Source organism: Aythya marila (genome assembly GCF_965140915.1).
Source record: "Aythya marila genome assembly, chromosome: 33".
In the NCBI taxonomy this organism is placed as follows: Eukaryota; Metazoa; Chordata; class Aves; order Anseriformes; family Anatidae; genus Aythya; species Aythya marila.
In genome coordinates, this window is record NC_139074.1 from 322,632 (window position 1) to 340,313 (window position 17,682).

The 17,682-nt window shown below is 63.0% G+C and overlaps 3 protein-coding genes across 4 annotated transcripts; 1 reads left to right on the plus strand and 2 right to left on the minus strand.

Moving 5' to 3' along the window:
* The first annotated feature begins 2,046 nt into the window (after window positions 1-2,046).
* On the plus strand, window positions 2,047-8,827 carry MDC1 (mediator of DNA damage checkpoint 1). The gene is made up of 12 exons (XM_082781971.1): window positions 2,047-2,145; window positions 2,285-2,350; window positions 2,477-2,522; window positions 2,614-4,445; window positions 4,946-5,005; window positions 5,082-5,473; window positions 5,579-5,869; window positions 6,234-6,308; window positions 6,759-6,944; window positions 7,435-7,560; window positions 7,651-7,761; window positions 8,311-8,827. Exons 1-12 carry the CDS (start codon window positions 2,100-2,102, stop codon window positions 8,602-8,604), a joined length of 3,525 nt encoding a protein of 1,174 aa, XP_082638097.1. The 5' UTR covers window positions 2,047-2,099; the 3' UTR covers window positions 8,605-8,827.
* LOC309889212 (uncharacterized protein) lies at window positions 8,651-11,809 on the minus strand. 2 transcript variants are annotated; one of them, XM_082781973.1, is made up of 3 exons: window positions 11,774-11,809; window positions 10,562-10,713; window positions 8,651-10,204 (listed from the first exon to the last, which is right to left on the minus strand). In XM_082781973.1, exons 2-3 carry the CDS (start codon window positions 10,601-10,603, stop codon window positions 9,233-9,235), a joined length of 1,014 nt encoding a protein of 337 aa, XP_082638099.1. In that variant the 5' UTR covers window positions 10,604-10,713; window positions 11,774-11,809; the 3' UTR covers window positions 8,651-9,232. The 2 variants fall into 2 exon arrangements, with proteins under 2 accessions (XP_082638099.1, XP_082638098.1); XM_082781972.1 differs by having other exon boundaries at window positions 11,681-11,779.
* A 1,500-nt stretch (window positions 11,810-13,309) lies between these two features.
* Window positions 13,310-17,254, minus strand: LOC309889213 (uncharacterized protein). The gene is made up of 3 exons (XM_082781974.1): window positions 17,145-17,254; window positions 15,461-15,843; window positions 13,310-13,888 (listed from the first exon to the last, which is right to left on the minus strand). Exons 2-3 carry the CDS (start codon window positions 15,840-15,842, stop codon window positions 13,467-13,469), a joined length of 804 nt encoding a protein of 267 aa, XP_082638100.1. The 5' UTR covers window position 15,843; window positions 17,145-17,254; the 3' UTR covers window positions 13,310-13,466.
* Between the last annotated feature and the right edge of the window lie 428 nt (window positions 17,255-17,682).

The window sequence follows — 17,682 nt, forward strand, 5'->3', positions numbered from 1 at the left end:
TGCCGCTCGCCCCGCCCACCTCCTTCTATGTCCCGGCGTGGGCGCTCTGCAATCCCCTCTCTATGGTAGCACCCCCGCCCCTCTCGGAGGACCTCGGCCGCCCCCCTCTCTATGCTCCTCGCCGGACGGAGCCAATGGGAGCGGGCGGTGGGCGGGGCCTCGGGGCGGCGGCGGCCAATGGGGATGGAGGGGTGGGGCCTGGAGGCGGTGGCGCGGGAGGGGTGAGCGCGGGGCCCCTTGGCGGGATCGGGGGGGGGTCCCCGGGGCGGGGGGGGCCGGGGGGGGCCTGGGGCTTTTGGGGGGGCTTTGGGGGGTCGTGGGGCAGCTGGGGGGGGCCTGAGGAGATTTAGGGGCTCCTTGGGGCAATTAAGGCGTCCCCGGGGCAGTTTGGGGGGGGTCTGGGGCAGCTTCGGGGGTCCCTGGGGCAATTAACGGGTCCCCGGGGCAGTATAGGGGGTGCTGGGGCAATAAAGCGCTCCCTGGGGCAATTGGGGGGGCTCTGGGGCAGTTAAGGGCTCCCAGGGACAATTTGGGGGGGGTCTGGGGCAATTAACGGGTCCCCGGGGCAATATGGGGGGGGCCTGGGGCAAATAACGGGTTCCCGGAGCAGTATGGGTGGGCCCTGGGGCAATTAAGGGCTCCCCGGGGCAATTTTTGGGGGGCTCTGGGGCAATTAACGGGTCCCCGGGGCGGTTTGGGGAGTCTATGGGGCAATTAACGGGTCCCCGGGGCAATTTGGGGGGGAGTCTGGGGCAATTAAGGGCTCCCCGGGGCAATTTGAGGGGTCCCTGTGGCAATTAAGGGCTCCCTGGAGGCAATTTTTGGGGGGTCTGGGGAAATTAAGGGCTCCCAGGGGCAATTTGGAGGGGGTCTGGGGCAATTAACGGGTCCCCAGGGTAGTATGGGGGGTCCCTGGGGCAATTAAGGGCTTCCTGGGGCAATTTGGGGGGTCCCTGGGGCAATTTACGGGTCCCAGGGGCAGTCTGGGTGGGCCCTGGGGCAATTAAGGCATCCCTGGGGCAGTTTGGGGGGTTCTCGGGGCAGCTTCAGGGGTCCCTGGCACAATTAATGGGTCCCTGGGGCAATTAAGGGCTCCCCGGGGCAATTTGGGGGGTCCCTGGGGCAATTAAGGCATCCCCGGGGTGGTTTAGGGGGTCTGTGGGACAATTCAGGGCTCCCCGGGACAGTCAGGGGGGTCCCCGGGACAATTTGGATGGTCCTTGGGGCAATTACGGGGTCTCCGAGGCGATTTAGGGGATCCCCGGGGCATTTAAGGGGTCACTGGGGCAGTTTGCGGCATCCCTGGGGCAGTCTGGGGGGAGTCTAGGGCAATTAACTGGTCCCTGGGGCAGTCTGAGGGGTCCCTGGGGAAATTTGGAGGGCCCTTGGGGAAAGTGAGGGGTCTCCGAGGCGATTTAGGGGATCCTTGGGGCATTTAAGGGGTCACTGGGGCAGTTTGCGGCATCCCCGGGGCAGTTTGGGGGGAGCCTGGGGGCAATTAACGGGTCCCTGGTGCAGTTTAGGGGTCCTTGGGGCAGTTTAGGGGTCCCCGGGGAATTGAAAGGGGTCGTGGGGACAGTTGACAGGGTCCGGAGGATTTTAGGAACACCCTGGGGCAGTTATGGGGGGGGTCTGGTGGCAGTTGGGGCGGTCCCAGGGGCAGTTGAGGAGGTCCGGGGGGTTTAAGGAGCACCCTGGGGCAAATAGAGGGGTCCTTGGGGCAGTTGAGAGGGGTTGTGGGGCAGTTTAGGGGGTCCCCAGAGCAGGATAGGGGGGGTCACAGGATCAGTTTGGGGAGCCCGGGGACAATTTGGGGGACCTTGGGGCAGCTGGGAGGGGGGCACGGGGCAGTTTAGGGGCCTTGGGGGCAGTTTTGGGGGTTCCTGGGGCAGGATACAGAGCCGGGGGGGGGCAATTAGTAGGGGCAGATAAAAAGCAAGGGGGCAGGAGGAGGAGGATGGACGAAGTCGGGGGGGGTCCTTTGGCCCCAGGGGGACAGCGGTGACCGAGGGGTGCTTGAGGGGGCCGGGGGGGGGCATGTAGGGGCTGGGGGGGGGGGCAATTGTTTCCGTGGGGCAGTTGTTGCTGCCCCTCAGGCCATGCAGCGAAGGCGCCACCGAGGCCTCGTCACCACGGGGGGCACAGGTAGGTCCCCGTCCCCCTCCCCATATCCTGGGGATTGGGTGTTGGGGGGGGGCTCCTGGACACCGGGGTCCTTATCAGGGGGGTGTCCAGCGGCCCCCACCCCCCAAAAAAAAACCCCAAACCCGCCTGGATCCCACAGGGCAGGGGCCGGAGCCGAGGCCCCCCCCCGTCGCCAGCGACTCGGAGGACGACGAGACGTGGCGGTGTGAGTGATCCCATCGTGGGGGGGGGTCGCTTTGTTATTGTAGGGCCTACAGAAACTCAGGACCCCCCCAAAAAACATCTCAGGGTTTCTGTAGGCCCTATAATAACAATGTTTTTTCCCCTCCAGGCCCCGCTGCCGGCAGCACCGCCTCGCCCCAAGTGGTGCCGGAGAGGTAGGAGGGACCCCACTGGGGGCACCTGGGGGGGCCGGACCCCTCGGCCCCCTCCTGCAGCCCCCCTACCCCAATATTTGCCCCCCCCCAGCGACCCGGAGGAGCCGGATGCCTGCCCAGACATCCGCGTGCTCCGAAAACGCCGCCCGACCCCGACCCTGGGGCTCCGCACGGATTCGACCCAATCCCCCCAGGATCCGGACGTCGCGGGGCCCAAAAAGCTCCGTTTGTGTCCCAAAAGTCCCCCGGCTCCAGATGCGGGGAGCAAAACGGCCGTTTCGGGCGTTCGGCCCCAAAATCGCTCCCCAGACCCCGAAGGGCAGGCGGACCCAGATGTGGGGCAGCTGGGAGGCATCGGAAGTGACCCAGACGACGAGGCGCACCCAAAATCTGCTCTTTTTCACCCTAACCGTCACCCGGCCGCCCCGGAGGTGAGCGGGGACCCAAATGTGGAGGAACGAGGCCCAAATCCAGGCGCTGGAGGGCCCCAAAATGGGCGGTGGAGGCTGGCGGTGGACAGCGACACGGACGTGGAGGAGGCCGACCTTCCTCCGTCTGCCAGACCCCCAAAAATCCGTCAAAAGGCCCAAAAGGTGCCCAAAACCCCCGGCGGGGGGATGAAGCCCCCGAATCCGGGTTCGAAAAACGGAATCCAGGCGCTGGTGGTGGACAGCGACACGGACGTGGAGGATGGCGGAGCTGGCCAAAAAAGCCCTCAAACCACCTCAAACCCAGACGTTGCGCGCCTCCCGACCCCACAAATGACCCAAAACGCGCCAAAAACCCCGAATATTGAGGGGGAGACCCCAAACCCGGGTGCTGACGGACGCCAGGAGGAGAAATGGGCGCTCGTGGTGGACAGCGACACGGATGTGGAGGAGGAGCCTTCCAGTGCAGGAGGTGGGGGTCCAAAACCACGTGAAATAACCCAAAATGCACCGAGGATCCTCGAGGTGGGGATGGAGACCCCAAATCCACGCCCTGGAGAACCACAAAGCGGACGCGAGATGCTCACGGTGGACAGCGATACGGACGTGGAGGAGGATGGGCTGAATCCAGATGTTGGTTGTCCAAAAACCCTTGGAATGACCCCAAAACCCCACGATGACTCAGACGTAGCGATAAAGCCCCCAAATCCTGACCTCGAAGGTCCCCAAAACAGAGGCCAGAACCTGGAGCTGGACAGCGACACAGATATAGAGGGAGAAGAGCCGAGCCCAGATATTCCCGGCCTGAAAAACCACAAAACGCCCCAAAATGCCCGGAAGGACCCAACTGTGGTGATGGAAACCCCAAATCCAGACGTCGGGCGGGACCTCAACGTGGACAGAGATAGCGGGGTCGAGGACAGCGGTGTGGTGCCGGATTTTGGGGCAGTGCGAGGGGGGCAGGGGGCACCCGGTGACCCAGATGTGGGTCTGGCGACCCCAAATCCAGAGGTTTCCCCTCCCGTGACCCCCCAGAGTGGCAGCGACACCGACGTGGAGGAGGTGGCCCCCACCCCCTACGTCCAGAGCCTCCGGAGCAAAACCCAACCCCGAAATCCCGATGTGGACACCGCGATGGGCAGCGAGACCGGCGTGGGGCTGACGGACCCCAAATGCCAGAAACCAGCCCCAAAAAGGCAGGGTTCGCCCCCCAAATCACGCGGTGACAGTGTGGAAGGGGAGGTACCAAAACAGCCGGATTTAGCCCCAAAGACAGACGCGGAGGGCCTGAATCCAGAGGACGAGGAGCTACAACGCAACCCCCAGACCTCGGTGACGGGTGGCGATAGGGACGTGGCACCAGCTGGTCTGGCCCCCAAATCCCCAATTCCGGCCCCAAATCCGGGCCTCGGTGGTGCTGCCCGGGGATCCAGGAGTGCTGAGGCCACCCCCGGTGGGGACACGGGCGCGGAGGTGGCGGAGAGTGAAACTGAGGGTGAGTGGGGGGCTTGGCCACCTGGGTCCCTGTCCTTGGCCACCTTGTCCCCTTCCTTGGCCACCTTCACCCCTTTCTTGGCCATCTTGGTGGCTCCTTGGTCCCTTGGGTCCCCTCCCTTGTCTGTTTGGTCCCCTTGTCCCCTTCCTTGGCCACCTTCATCCCTTTATTGACCACCTGGGTCCCTTTCTTTGGTCCCCTGGGTCCCTTCCTTGGTTCTTCTGGTCCCCTTGTCCCTGTCCTTGGCCACCTGGGTCCCTTCCTTGGCCACCTTCGCCCCTTTCTTGGCCATCTTGGTGGCTCCTTGGTCCCTTGGGCCCCCTCCATTGTCTGTTTGGCCACCTTGTCTCCTTCCTTGGCCACCTTCATCCCTTTATTGACCACCTGGGTCCCTTCCTTGGCTACCTGGGTCCCTTCTCTGGTCCTTTTGGCCCCCTCCTTGGTCCCCTGGGTCCCCTCCCGGTCCCCTGGGTCCCATCTCAAGCCTCTTCCCCCCACAGACGACCCCGACCTCTTCCTGGAGCCCACCCAGAACTTCTTGCCGCCACCGGTGACCGAAGGTGGGTGACCTTGGCGTTGTCCCCCTGGGGGTGGGGGGTGTCACCTCCCCGGGTCCCCAACGTGGCTTTTTGGCAGACGCAGCCCTGGGCTGGGACCCCGAGGAGGCCACGCAGCTCTTCTGCCACCCCAAGCTGGAGGAGGAGGAGGAGGAGGAGAAGGAGGAAGAAGAGGAGGAGGAGAAGGAGAAGAAGGAGGAGGAGGAGGAGATGAAGAAGGAGGATGAAGAGGAGAAGAAGGAGGAGGAAGAAGAGAAGAAGGAGGAGGAGGAGAAGAAGGATGAAGAGGTGAAGGAGGAGGAGGAGGAGAAGAAGGAGGATGAAGAGGTGAAGAAGGAGGAGGAGGAGGAGGAGGAGGAGGAAGAGCCCCCCCAGGACACCCCCGCCAGCCGTGTCCCCCCAGCCGAGCCGGTGCTGGTGACCCCAGCCCAGGAGGAGGGAGCAGGGACCAGCGCAGCCCCCGGCGGTGCCGTGAGTGGGGTGGGGGTGGTCCCAAGGGACCCCCAGGGCACCCGGCGGGGTCCCCGCGGCCTCGGGGGGCTCCGGGCCCTGACGCCCCCTCCCCAAATCCCGCAGGTGACCCAGGGACCCCGCCGCAGCCAGCGCCTGGCCCGGGGCCATGGGGGCAGAGCCCCTGCAGGGGGCGTGGCCTCCGCGGTGGGAGGAGCCTCTGGAGGGGGCGGGGCCAACCAGGCGAGGGGCGGGGCTCTGCCATGCCCCGCCCCCCCGCGCCGCAGCCCTCGCCTCCGGGCCCGCCCCCCGTCCCCTGCTGAGCCGCCGGCCAAGAAGGGGCGGGGCCAAGAGGAACCACGCCCACCGCCCAGGCCACGCCCCAAACGGAGTGGCCACGCCCCCTCGCAGATAAGGGTGGGTGTGGCTGGTGGGTGGAGCCTGATAGGGTGGGGTCATGTGGGTGGAGCCTAAAAGGGCGGGATTGAGTGGGTGGAGCCTAATGGGGCGTGGTCATGTGGGTGGAGCCTGATTGGGTGGGGTCTTGTGGGTGGAGCCTAATGGGGTGGGGTCGTGTGGGTGGAGCCTAAGGGGTGTGGTCGTTGCTGGGGTGGGAGGGGCCAAAGTGTGGGGGCGTGGTCAGGGTGGGAGGGGCTTCTGAGCAGGACACAAGCCCCTCCCACTGGCTGCTGATAGGTGGGGAGAGGGGGGAGGTCGGATGGTGGGTGGGGCTTGTGGGGGAGGGGGTGGGGCCTTGCACCATGGCTCCGCCCCCTCCCAGGAGGAGGAGGAGCCACCGGAGGTCACCGGGCTGCAGCTCCGCCCTCGGGGAGGCTCCGGCTCCTCCAGCCCCAAGGTACGCGCGGGGGGGTCCCCAAAATGTCCCCAAAATGTCCCCAAGTCACCCAAAATGTCCCCAAGTCCCCCAAAACGTCCGTGTCCCCTGAAATGTCCCCAAAATGTCCCTGTATCCCCCAAAATGTCCCCCAGAATGTCCCCAAGTCCCCCAAAACATCCGTGTCCCCTGAAATGTCCCCAAATTGTCCCCCAAAATGTCCCCAAGTCCCCCAGAATGTCTTAGTGTCCCCAAGTCCCCCCCCCAGTGTCCCCATATCCCCCCCAGTATCCGTCCACCCCCCCCCCAGGGTGTCCCCATGTCCCCCCCAAAATCCTTTCGGGGTGCCAGTGGTGTCCCTGTAGTGTCCCCAAACCATCCCGGTGTCCCCAACGTGTTCCCGGGTGCTCTTGGGGGGGGGGGGGGGGGGGGGCGGTGACCACCCCAAGGACGTCCCCGCGGTGTCCCCAGGTGCTGTTCACGGGGGTGGTGGCCTCCCCGGACATGGAGGTGGCCCTGGGCTCGCTGGGGGGGTCCATGGCCACCTCCGTCTTCGACTGCACCCACCTGGTGACCGACCGCGTCCGGCGCACCGTCAAGTTCCTCTGCGCGGTGGCACGGGGCGTCCCCATCGTCACCCCCAAGTGGCTCCACGAGGTCCCCCGGGGACGGGGAGAGGGTTTGGGGACAGGGAGGGGGCGGCTGGGGGACACGAGGGGGCTGGGGGACGGAGCGAGGGGGGCTTGGGGACGAGGAGAGGGTCCTTGGGGACAAGGAGAGGGTCCTTGGGGACAAGGAGAGGGTGTTTGGGGACAAGGAGAGGGTCCTTGGGGACAAGGAGAGGGTCCTTGGGGACGCAGGGGGGGGCTTGGGGGACGGGGAGGGGGTGTTTGGGGGCAGCGGGTCCTTGGGGTTGTGGGACAAAGGCTTTGGGGACAGGAATGAGGTCCTTGGGGACAACAGCAGATCCTTGGGGACAGCGGGTCCTTGGGGACATGGTGTTTGGGGACAGTGGAGGGTTGTCCCTCGGGGACACGGAGGTCCTTCTGGATAAAAGGGGGTCGTTGTTGGGAACAGGGAAGGTTCCTGGGGATATGGGGGTGTCGCTGGGGGACAGCAGTGTCACCGCGTTGTCCCCTGTCCCCAGAGCGCCCGCAGTGGCCGCGTGCTGGCCCCGGGGTCCTTCCTGGTGCGTGACAGCCAGCAGGAACGTCACTTCGGCTTCAGCTTGTCCCAGGCCCTCAGCCGTGCCCGCCGCCACCCCTTGCTCCAGGTGAGTGTCCCCAAGAGTCCCCAAGAGTCTCCGAGTGTCCCCAGGGGGCTCGGGGTGGGACTGACGGCCGTGTCCCCTGGTGTCCCCAAGGGCTACGAGGTCCACGTCACCCCCAGCGTCCGCCCCGAGCCCGAGCAGATGCGGGACATCGTCACCTGCAGCGGTGGCACCTTCCTGCCCACCATGCCCTGCACCTACGGGGTGAGGGGACACTGGGGACCGGGGGGGGGACATCGGGTTCCAGACCTGCTGGGGAGGGGACCACGGGGACATTGGGGACCCAGGGTCACCGGGAGGGGGCAGTGGGGGGGGACATTGGAGGTCTCAGAACCACCACGGGACATGGGGGGGGGAATTTGGGGTCTTGTTATGGGGAAGGGGTCCTGGGGGGGTCCCATTGGGGTTGAGGGATCCCAGGGGGGATCTGAGGGATCCCATTGGGGTTGAGGGGTCCTGGGGGGGGCCACATAGGGGTTGAGGGATCCGGAGGGGGGCTGAGGGGATCCCATTGGGGTTGGGGGCTCCCAGGGGTCCTGGGAGAAGGGGGAATTTTTTTTGGGGGGGGAGTGTCCCAAAGTGGGGGTGGCGCTGAGCACACGGGGCCCTGTTACCACCAACGGGCTCCTGTGTGGGGACACCGAATCCCTCCCCACCTCAAACAACCCCAGGGGATTTTGGGGGGGGGTCCTGGTGATGCAGGGACCCCCCCCCTCTAATTCCTCCCCCCCCTCCCCGGTGACACCCCCGCAGCCCCGGAGGCTGGTGATCTCCTGCGGGGAGGATTCGGGGCGCTGGGCGCCGGCGCTGAGCGCCCGCCTGCCCCTGGCCTCGGCCGAGCTCCTCCTCACCGGGCTCCTGCGGCAGCGCCTCCAGCTCCAGGACTTCCTCCTCGCCCCCCCGGACACCCCCCCAGGACCCTCGGGGGTCCCCCAAGATCCCCCCCCAAAGTCCCCTCAACCTCCTCCGGCGTCCCCCCGGCGGCTCCGGGCCCCCCCTGCGGCGCAGGGCAGGACGCGGCGGCACCCACAACCCCGGAATAAATGAGAGATTTTGCACAAAAAAACATGAAATGGTGAAAAAAGTATTATTTGGTGGTTGGGGGGGGGTGGGAATGTGGGGGTGGCATCTCCCAGGGGGTCCCCACTGTCAATCACGTTATCATTTTTATCAATCTATTTATCATTTTATCATTTTTATCAATCGATTTATCATCATTTTCATCCATTTATCATTTTCATCCATTTATCATTTTCATCCATTTATCATTTTCATCCGTTTATCATTATCAACAATTCATCATTTTCAACAATTTATCGTTTTCAACAAGCAATTTACCACTTTATCGCTCTTTTTTTTTTGTTTTGTTTTGTTTTCATCAAACTCTTTCTCCTTTTTATTGATTTTTATCAATCAGTTTCTCATTTTATCCCTCCACAACCCAGTTTTTTAACCGATCGATTCCTCATTTTTGCCGATAAGGCACTAAGGGACGTGGCGCTAGGGGACATGGCACCGGGGGACGTGGCACTCAGGGATTTGGCTCTAAGGGACGTGGCACCGGGGGACGTGGCTCTAGGGGACATGGCTCAGCCTGGCCTTGGTGTCCTTGAAGGCCCCTTTTCCACCCAAAACACTCCTGCTCCGTGTTGGGTGTCACCAAAGCCACCGTCCCCTACGAGAGCCCCGGTGGCAGCAGCCCCGGGAGGGCGGCGGTGGCATTTTGGCAGCGCCGGGCCAAGTTCGCGGCCTCGGCCTCGGTGCTGCCATCGGTGGCCAGCAGCTCCCGGACCACGTTCAGCATGTCCAGGAGGTGCCCCCGGGCCAGGCGGCTGCTGGCGACCCACAGAGCCTCGGCCACCGCCACCGCCTCCTCCAGCCCTTTGGGGCTGCCCCCGTCCCCCTGCGTGGCCTCGGGGACCACCGCGGCCTCGACGTCCTTGAGGCGGCGCTGCAGGTGGCCGTAGTAGCGGCGGGCGCCGTCGCAGGCCACCGCCAGCTGCCCCAGGAGCTCGTGGGCCACCGCCGCGTGCCGTCCCCGCTCCTCGGCCGTGACCGCGGCCACCGCCGCCACCACGCCCTCCTCGGTGGCCTTGCTGGCCTCCCGCAGCCCTTCCTGGGCCTCCGCCAGCCGCGCGTCGTGGGCTGCCACCACCTCGGCCGCCTCGGTGGGCTCCAAGGCCATCGGCAGGAGGTGGGTGGTCGCCCCCAGCTTCTTGCACGCCTCGGCCTCCAGGGCCATGGCCCCCACCAGCTTGCCCAAGGCGGCCTCGGCGGTGGCCCCGGCGGTGGCCCTGGTGGCGGCGACCACCGCGCAGGCGTCCTTCAGGCCGGTGGCGTCCGCCTTCAGCTTGGTCCAGGCGGCCTCCACGGTGGCCACCGCCTTCAGCCACTCGCTGACGATGGCCACCGCCGAGGCCGTGGGGACGCCGGGCCCTTCGGTGGCGGTGTTGGCCAGGGCTTGGCGCAGGCGGGCGGCCTCCCCGGGGCGGTGCATCAAGGCCTCGCGCACGCCGGCCCTGAAGGTGACGAGGCCACCCCGCAGCGAGTCCCACGGCTTAGCCAGGGGAAGGTGCCCGGTGGTGGCCCCCAGCTTGCCCAAGGTGGCCACCACATCCACCAGCGGCTGCAGCATCTCCGGGGACACCTGGGGACGGGATATGGGGGACCCCGTGGTGGTCCTCGTGGCCTCCCCGCTGTCCCCTGTCCCTGGGGGTGCTGGGGTGCAGGCACGGTGGCCCCAAGACACCCCCAGGGACAGCCGTGTCCCCAAGCGTGGGGACGTGGCCACCGTTGCCTGCTGTCCCTTGTCCCCTGGGTCACCACCCCATCCCCTGTCACCGCCCCCAATGTCTCCCCCTGCCACCCTCTGTCCCCTTTTTCCCCCCCCTCACGTCTCCCCGACCCTGCTGTCCCTCTGCCACCACCCTGTCCCCTTGTCCCCTCCGCCACCCCCTGTCCCCTTGTCCCCATGTCCCCTCATCCGCCCCGGACCTGGCCCCACCTCAGTGGGGCTGGTGGCCCCGGTGACATCCGATGTCCACATCACGGGTGGCAGGGGGGTGACAACCCTCAGGGCCCCTCAGCTGGTCCAGGTGTCGCGTCTCAGGCTGGCTTGCCCCAAATTCCGCGTTTATCCCAGATTTCAGTAAATCCCTGCTCATAAACACAGCTGAGCTTAATGGGGAAAGCCTGGAGACGGCAAAAATCCCCAAAATTATTCATAAAGCAAGCACAGAGGCACAAAAATCCCACAAATTGTTATTAACGCAAGCACCAAAGTACCAAAATCCCACAAATTGTTATTAATGCAAGCACAAAAGTACCAAAATCCCACAAATTATTAATGAAGCAAGCCCAGAGATACCAAAATCCCACAAATGTTATTAATAAAGAAATATCAGAGGCACCAGAATCCCACAAATTATTAATAAAGCAATCCCAGAGACACCAAAATCCCAGAAATTATTAATAAAGTAAGCACAAAGGTACCAAAATCCCACAAATTATTAATAATGCAAGCACAAAGGTACCAAAATCCCACAAATTATTAATAAAGCAAGCACAAAGGTACCAAAATCCCACAAATTATTAATAAAGCAAGCAGAGAGGTACCAAAATCCCACAAATTATTAAAAAAAAAGAGGTACCAAACTCCCCCAGATTTTATTAATAAAGAAATAACAGAGGTAGCAGAATCCCACAAATTATTAATAAAGCAATCCCAGAGACACCAAAATCCCAGAAATTATTAGTAAAGCAATCAAAGAGGCTCCAAAATCTCAGAAATTATTAATAAATCCATCACAGAGGTGCCAAAATCCCACAAATTATTAATAAAGCAAGGGCAGAAGTATCAAAATCTCAGAAATTATTAAAAAAAGCAAGCAGAGAGGTGCCAAAATCCCACAGATTATTACAAAGAAATCACAGAAATCCTGAAATCCCACAAATTATTAATAAATCCATCAGAGAGGTACCAAAATCCCACAAATTATCCAAAGTAGCAAAAATTACGAATCCAGCAGCAAAAATATGTGAACGAAGCATGAAAACCCCACACCCGAGCCCACCCCGTGCATCCCAGGGAATTTGGGGTTTGTTTTGGGGTCGGGGGCAGTACCGGGACCAGGGGCGTGAGCCGCCCTCAGAAATGATCGAAAGGGGCAAAACGGCCCCAAAACTGGGCTGGGGGAGAAATGCGCAGCAGCCTCACCGCGGCCACGGCTCCCGAAGGGAAAGAGAAAGTTCCCGGAGAGCGTTTTGGGTGGGAATGCGCGGATTTGGGGCACGCCCCGAGCGCTTGGCTCCCTTCCCCCAGCTTTCCTCCGCCCGGGGCCGAGCTCTTCCTTTTGGGGGATTTTTTTCCCTTTTTGCCTGTTATTGTTTTTTTTTGTCGTTTTTTCGGACGCAGAAGTTGCTGGGGGGGGTGTGGGGGGGTTCCTGGTTTGTCCCCAATTCCCCTGGGGGCCTCCAGGGTCCCCACAGGCGGTGGCAGGGGGGACACTTGGGGACACGCGGGGCTGGGGACGCGGTGGCACTCGGATCTCCCCACAGTGTCCCAAGCCCTCGATGTCCCCAACAACCCCCAATGTCCCCCAATGTCCCCTGGTGTCCCCCAACAGCCCCCAACATCCCGCGATGTCCCCCACAACCCCCGATGTCCCCCAATGTCCCCCCCCAACAGCCCCAGATGTCCCCAACAGCCCCAGATGTCCCCAATGTCCCCCAACAGCCCCCAATGTCCCCAACAGCCCCAGATGTCCCCCAATGTCCCCCCCCAACAGCCCCAGATGTCCCCAACAGCCCCAGATGTCCCCAATGTCCCCCCCCAACAGCCCCAGATGTCCCCAACAGCCCCAGATGTCCCCCAATGTCCCCCCCCAACCGCCCCCAATGTCCCCCAACAACCCCCAATGTCCCCCAATGTCCCCTGGTGTCCCCCAACAGCCCCCAACATCCCGCGATGTCCCCCACAGCCCCCAATGTCCCCCAATGTCCCCCAACAGCCCCTGATGTCCCCAACAGCCCCAGATGTCCCCAATGTCCCCCCCCAACCGCCCCCAATGTCCCCAACAGCCCCAGATGTCCCCAATGTCCCCCCCCAACCGCCCCCAATGTCCCCAACAGCCCCAGATGTCCCCCAATGTCCCCCCCAACAGCCCCCAATGTCCCCCAACAGCCCCAGATGTCCCCAATGTCCCCCCCCAACCGCCCCCAATGTCCCCAACAGCCCCAGATGTCCCCAATGTCCCCCCCCAACCGCCCCCAATGTCCCCAACAGCCCCAGATGTCCCCAATGTCCCCCCCCAACCGCCCCCAATGTCCCCAACAGCCCCAGATGTCCCCCAATGTCCCCCCCAACAGCCCCCAATGTCCCCCAACTGCCCCAGATGTCCCCCAATGTCCCCCAACAGCCCCCAATGTCCCCCAATGTCCCCAACACCCCCAGATGTCCCCCAATGTCCCCCCCCAACAGCCCCAGATGTCCCCAGTGTCCCCCGATGTCCCCGTCACAGCCCCAAGGACCCCTCAGGATGTCCCCCTTGCGCCTCCCCCAGCCCCCCCGTTGCGTCCCCAAACTGTCCCCCAAAGGCCCTGCCGCGTCCCCACCTTGTCCCCCACAGCCTGGGGACACCGAACCGGGGGGATCCTAGGGGCTGTTGGGGACAATCCGGGCGGTGGGGACAATTCAAGGACACGTCCCCTTGTCCCCGAGGACGTCCCCACCCCCCTAAGTGACGAACCAGAGCCTGGGCGCACCCTTGAACTTTATTTATTTATCGGGGCGAGGGGACAAAGGACAGCGCCACCGTCCCCCAAAAGGCCACCTCAGCGTCCCCAAAAAGGACCGGGGGACCCCAGGCCGCCCCATAGGTGACACCGCTGTCCCCAAGGTCACCGGGAGGCTAGGGCTGCCCCGCCACCTCCCCGGGCAGCATCCGTGCCAGCCTCCGCAGCCCCTCCTCATCCTGGGTCACTGTCCCCAAGGCCACCGCGGCCGTCCCCAAGGCGCGGGTGGTGGCGGGGAAGCCGCGGGCCTCCTGCAGGTCGTCCTCCAGTGCTCCCAGTAGCTGCTGCAACTGGTTGGCCACCTCCTCCAGCGTCCTCAGGGCCGCCCGGGTGTCATCGGGGCGGGTGGCGGCGTGGGCCAGGTGGTGGTAGCGGGTGACCTGGTGACGTTGCTGCTCCAAGGCGGTGGCCAGGTGGTGGCCGGAGCGCTCGGTGGCCCAGGCGGCCACCTGGCACAGCAGCAGGACGGTGGCCAGGCAGGGGACGAGGTGGCCCTCCTGCGTCACCCCCAGCGCCTCCCGCACCGCGTCGAAGGACACTGCGGGGACGAGAAGGGACGGGGGTGGCACGCGGTGGCCCCTGGTGGCGTTCCCGGGGTCCCCGTCCCCGAATTGTGGCCCCTGGGCCCCCTCCCAGTGCCCCCCAGTTCCCTCCCAGTGCCCCCATCCCCTCCCCAGTGTCCTCTTCCCAGTGTCCCTGTCCCCTCCCGGTGTCCCCATCCTGTCCCAGTGTCCCCATTCCCTCCCAGTGCCCCCATCCCCTCCCAGTATCCTCTTCCCAGTGTCTCTTGATCCCTCTGGTTCCCTCCCAGTGCCCCCAGTCCCTCCCCAGTATCCTCTTCCCAGTGTCCCCGGTCCATACTGGGAGCACAGGAGAGTCTACACTGGTCTATACTGGAACTCCCTACTGCTTCCTACTGGTCTATAGCGGTTCTTACTGGTCTGTAGGGCTCCTTGCTGGTCTAAACTGGTCAGGGCAGGATAAAACCTAATGGTTCTTACTGGACTGTACTGGTCCTTACTGGTTTACAATAGTTCTCCTTAACCTCTAGTGGTGTATACTGGTCTAAACTGGTCTGCAGGGCATCCGTACTGGTCCGTAATAGAAAAAGGGGAAGAGCCTACTGGTTTGCAGGATTCCTTACTGGTCAGAACTGGTGCCTACTGGGCCATAGCACTCTCCACCAGCACCAGTGAACCAAATGGACCTGAAGGACTCCCTACCAGTCCTTTACTGGTTTGTACTGGTTCCTATCAGTCCTTACTGCTTTTTTACTGGCCTCTACTGGCTCTTACCAGCCTCCACCAGTTTTTACTGGTTTCTACCACTTCTTACTGGCTCTTACTGGTTCCTATCAGTTCCTTACTGGTTCCTACCAGTTGCTACTGCTTTTTTACTGGCCTCTACCGTTTTTTACTGGTTTCTACGACTTCTTACTGGTTCCTACCAGTTCCTCACTGGCTTTTACTGCTTTGTAACTGGCCTCTACTGGTTTTTACGAGCCTCTACTGTTTTTTACTGGTTCCTTAGTGGCTTTTACTGCTTTTTTACTGGCCTCTACTGGATTTTACGAGCCTCTATTGTTTTTTTACTGGTTCCTTACTGGTTCCTACTGCTTTTTTACTGACCTCTACCAGCTTTTACTGCTTTTTTACTGGCCTCTACTGGTTTTTACTAGCCTCTACCGTTTTTTACTGGTTTCTACGATTTCTTACTGGTTTCTACCAGTTCCTTACTGGCTTTTTCTGCTTTTTTACTGGCCTCTACTGGCTTTTACTGCTTTTTTACTGGCCTCTACTGGATTTTACTGGCCTCTACTGTTTTTTACTGGTTCCTTACTGGCCTCTACCATTTTTTACTGGTTCCTTACTGGCCTCTACCATTTTTTACTGGTTCCTTACTGGTTCCTTACTGGTTCCTACTGCTTTTTTACTGGCCTCTACTGGCTTTTACTGCTTTTTTACTGGCCTCAACTGGATTTTACTGGCCTCTACCGTTTTTTACTGGTTCCTTACTGGCCTCTACCGTTTCTTACTGGTTCCTTACTGGCCTCTCCCGTTTCTTACTGGTTTCCACCACTTCCTACTGGCTCCTCCCGGCCCGTACTCACGCAGGGGGGTGCAGAGGAGCAGCAGCCCCAGGGCGACGTTCCGCAGCACCGCCAGCAGCTTCTTCTGCCGCTGGTTCCGCTTCTGCTCCCGCTCCAGCTCCTGGACTCTGGCGTTGGCGAAGGTCTCCATGACCTCGTAGATGCGCCTGGCCCCCGCCCCGGGTTCCTCCACCGCCCTGGCGTTGAGCGCGGCCGTCAGCGCCTCGTTCAGCCTCTTCAGGACCCCCTCGGCCTCCGCCGCCGCCTCCTCGGCCTCCACCTGTGCCTCCGGCATCTTCTCCGGTTTGCCCAGCGCGTTGGCCAGCCCCACCAGCGCCTCCAGCCCCCGCGAGGTGGCCGTCGAGGCCGCGGCCAGCACCGAGGGCAGCTGAGGGGACGCCATCCTGGGGGGGGGGGACACAAAGGGTTAGCGAGGGGACATCCTGGGGACACGGCTGTCCGGTTGGGGACATCTCCTTGGGGACCTCGGGGTCCATTTGGGGACACCTCCATGGGGACACCTCCTTGGGGACATCAGCGTCAAGATAAGGACACCCTGGGGACACTCTGACCAGCTGGGGACACCTCCTTGGGGACCTCGGGGTCCATTTGGGGACACCTCCTTGGGGACACCTCCTTGGGGACCTCGGGGTCCAGGTGGGGATATTTGGGGACACTCTATCCAGCTGGGGACATCTCTTTGGGGACACCTCATTGGGGACATCAGCATCAAGATAAGGACACCTTGGGGACACTCTGTCCAGCTGGGGACACCTCCTTGGGGACCTTGGGGTCCATTTGGGGACACCTCCTTGGGGACCTCAGTGTCCGGATAAGGACACCCTGGGGACACTAGGTCCAGCTGGGGACACCTCCCTGAGGACATCAGCATCCAGGTGGGGATATTTGGGGACACTCTATCCATTTGGGGACATCTCCTTGGGGACCTCAGTGTCCAGATAAGGACACCTTGGGGACACATCTGTCCAGTTGGGGACACCGCCCTGGGGACCCCAGTGTCCATGTGGGGACATCTCCTTAGGGACCTTAGGGTCCAGGCGAAGACACCTCCTTGGGGACAGCTTCTTAGGGACCTCGGGGTCCATTTGGGGACACCTCCTTGGGGACACCTTCTTGGGGACCCCAGCGTCCACACAGGGACACCTTGGGGACACTTCTGTCCAGTTGGGGACACCTCTTTCAGGACCTGAGTATCCATGTGGGGCCACCTCCTTGGGGACATCTCCTTGGGGCCACCTCCTTGGGTCCCCATGTGCCCCAAAAGGGACAACCCCAGAGAAGTGCCCCGAGTGTCCCCAAGACCCCCAGCACCCCCGAAGGGCCACGTCCATGGGGGTGACACCGAAGTCCCCGTGGCCACGTCCCCACCCGGACACTTGGTGACAATGCCACCACCCCGTGGACTGCAGAGGGGACACCCCCAGGAGCGGGAACCCAGTGTCCCCGTGTGGGGTCACCCCCGAGGGGGGTCCCCGACCCCCAATGTCCCCACGGTGCCCAGCGGTGTCCCCACGAGTGCCACCAACGCGCTGGCACCCGCACGGGTCCCCGCGGCGTCCCCGTGGTGTCCCCGCTCGCAGGAAGTCGCCGACTTCCCCTTCCCGCGGCGCCGCCAGCACCGGGGGCCACCCCCCCACTTTGGGGTCCCCCCCTCGAGGGTCCCCAAGTGTCCCCTGGCACCCACCTGTGCCCTTGGCAACGTCCCCAAGCGGGCGGTGGCACCCCCGGCGCTGCCTTGTCACCTTCCTGGCCACGTAGCCACGTCACGTGGGGGACAGGGGCAGGACTTTGTCCCCCCCCTGCACCCACACACGCCCCCCAGGACCCCACTTGCCCCCCATCTGCCCCACTGACCCCCCCCGGCCCTAATTTGCCCCCCAGGGCCCTGCTGATGCCCCCAGGGCCCCCCAGTTGCCCCCCAGGGCCCTCGTCCCCACCCCAGCCGCGCCCGGTGAGTGCTGATTGGCTGTCGGTGCTGTCAATCTGCCCCAGCGGGGCCTCCCATTGGCTGGTGCAGAGATGGGACCTGTGGGTCCCACTGGGGACACCCCCGGGACCCGATGGGGACACATTGGGGAACCCCATTAGGACATGGTGGGGACACGGGGGCACGTTGGGACACGCTGGGGACACTTGGGGACATGCAGGGGATGCTTGGGGGCACTCGGGGACACATTCAGGGGACACTGGGGACACTGCGGACACTGGGGGGATGCTTGGGG

Coding starts and splice junctions, on each gene's coding strand:
- MDC1 (XM_082781971.1), top strand. CDS start 2,100: ATGCAGCGAAGGCGCCACCGAGGCCTCGTCACCACGGGGGGCACAG. Junction 6,309..6,758: donor CCGGCTCCTCCAGCCCCAAG/GTACGCGCGGGG, acceptor CGGTGTCCCCAG/GTGCTGTTCACGGGGGTGGT. Junction 7,762..8,310: donor CCATGCCCTGCACCTACGGG/GTGAGGGGACAC, acceptor ACACCCCCGCAG/CCCCGGAGGCTGGTGATCTC.
- LOC309889212 (XM_082781973.1), bottom strand. CDS start 10,603: ATGTGGACATCGGATGTCACCGGGGCCACCAGCCCCACTGAG. Junction 10,205..10,561: donor GGGCCACCAGCCCCACTGAG/GTGGGGCCAGGT, acceptor TCCCGTCCCCAG/GTGTCCCCGGAGATGCTGCA.
- LOC309889213 (XM_082781974.1), bottom strand. CDS start 15,842: ATGGCGTCCCCTCAGCTGCCCTCGGTGCTGGCCGCGGCCTCGACGGCC. Junction 13,889..15,460: donor GCTCCTCTGCACCCCCCTGC/GTGAGTACGGGC, acceptor TCGTCCCCGCAG/TGTCCTTCGACGCGGTGCGG.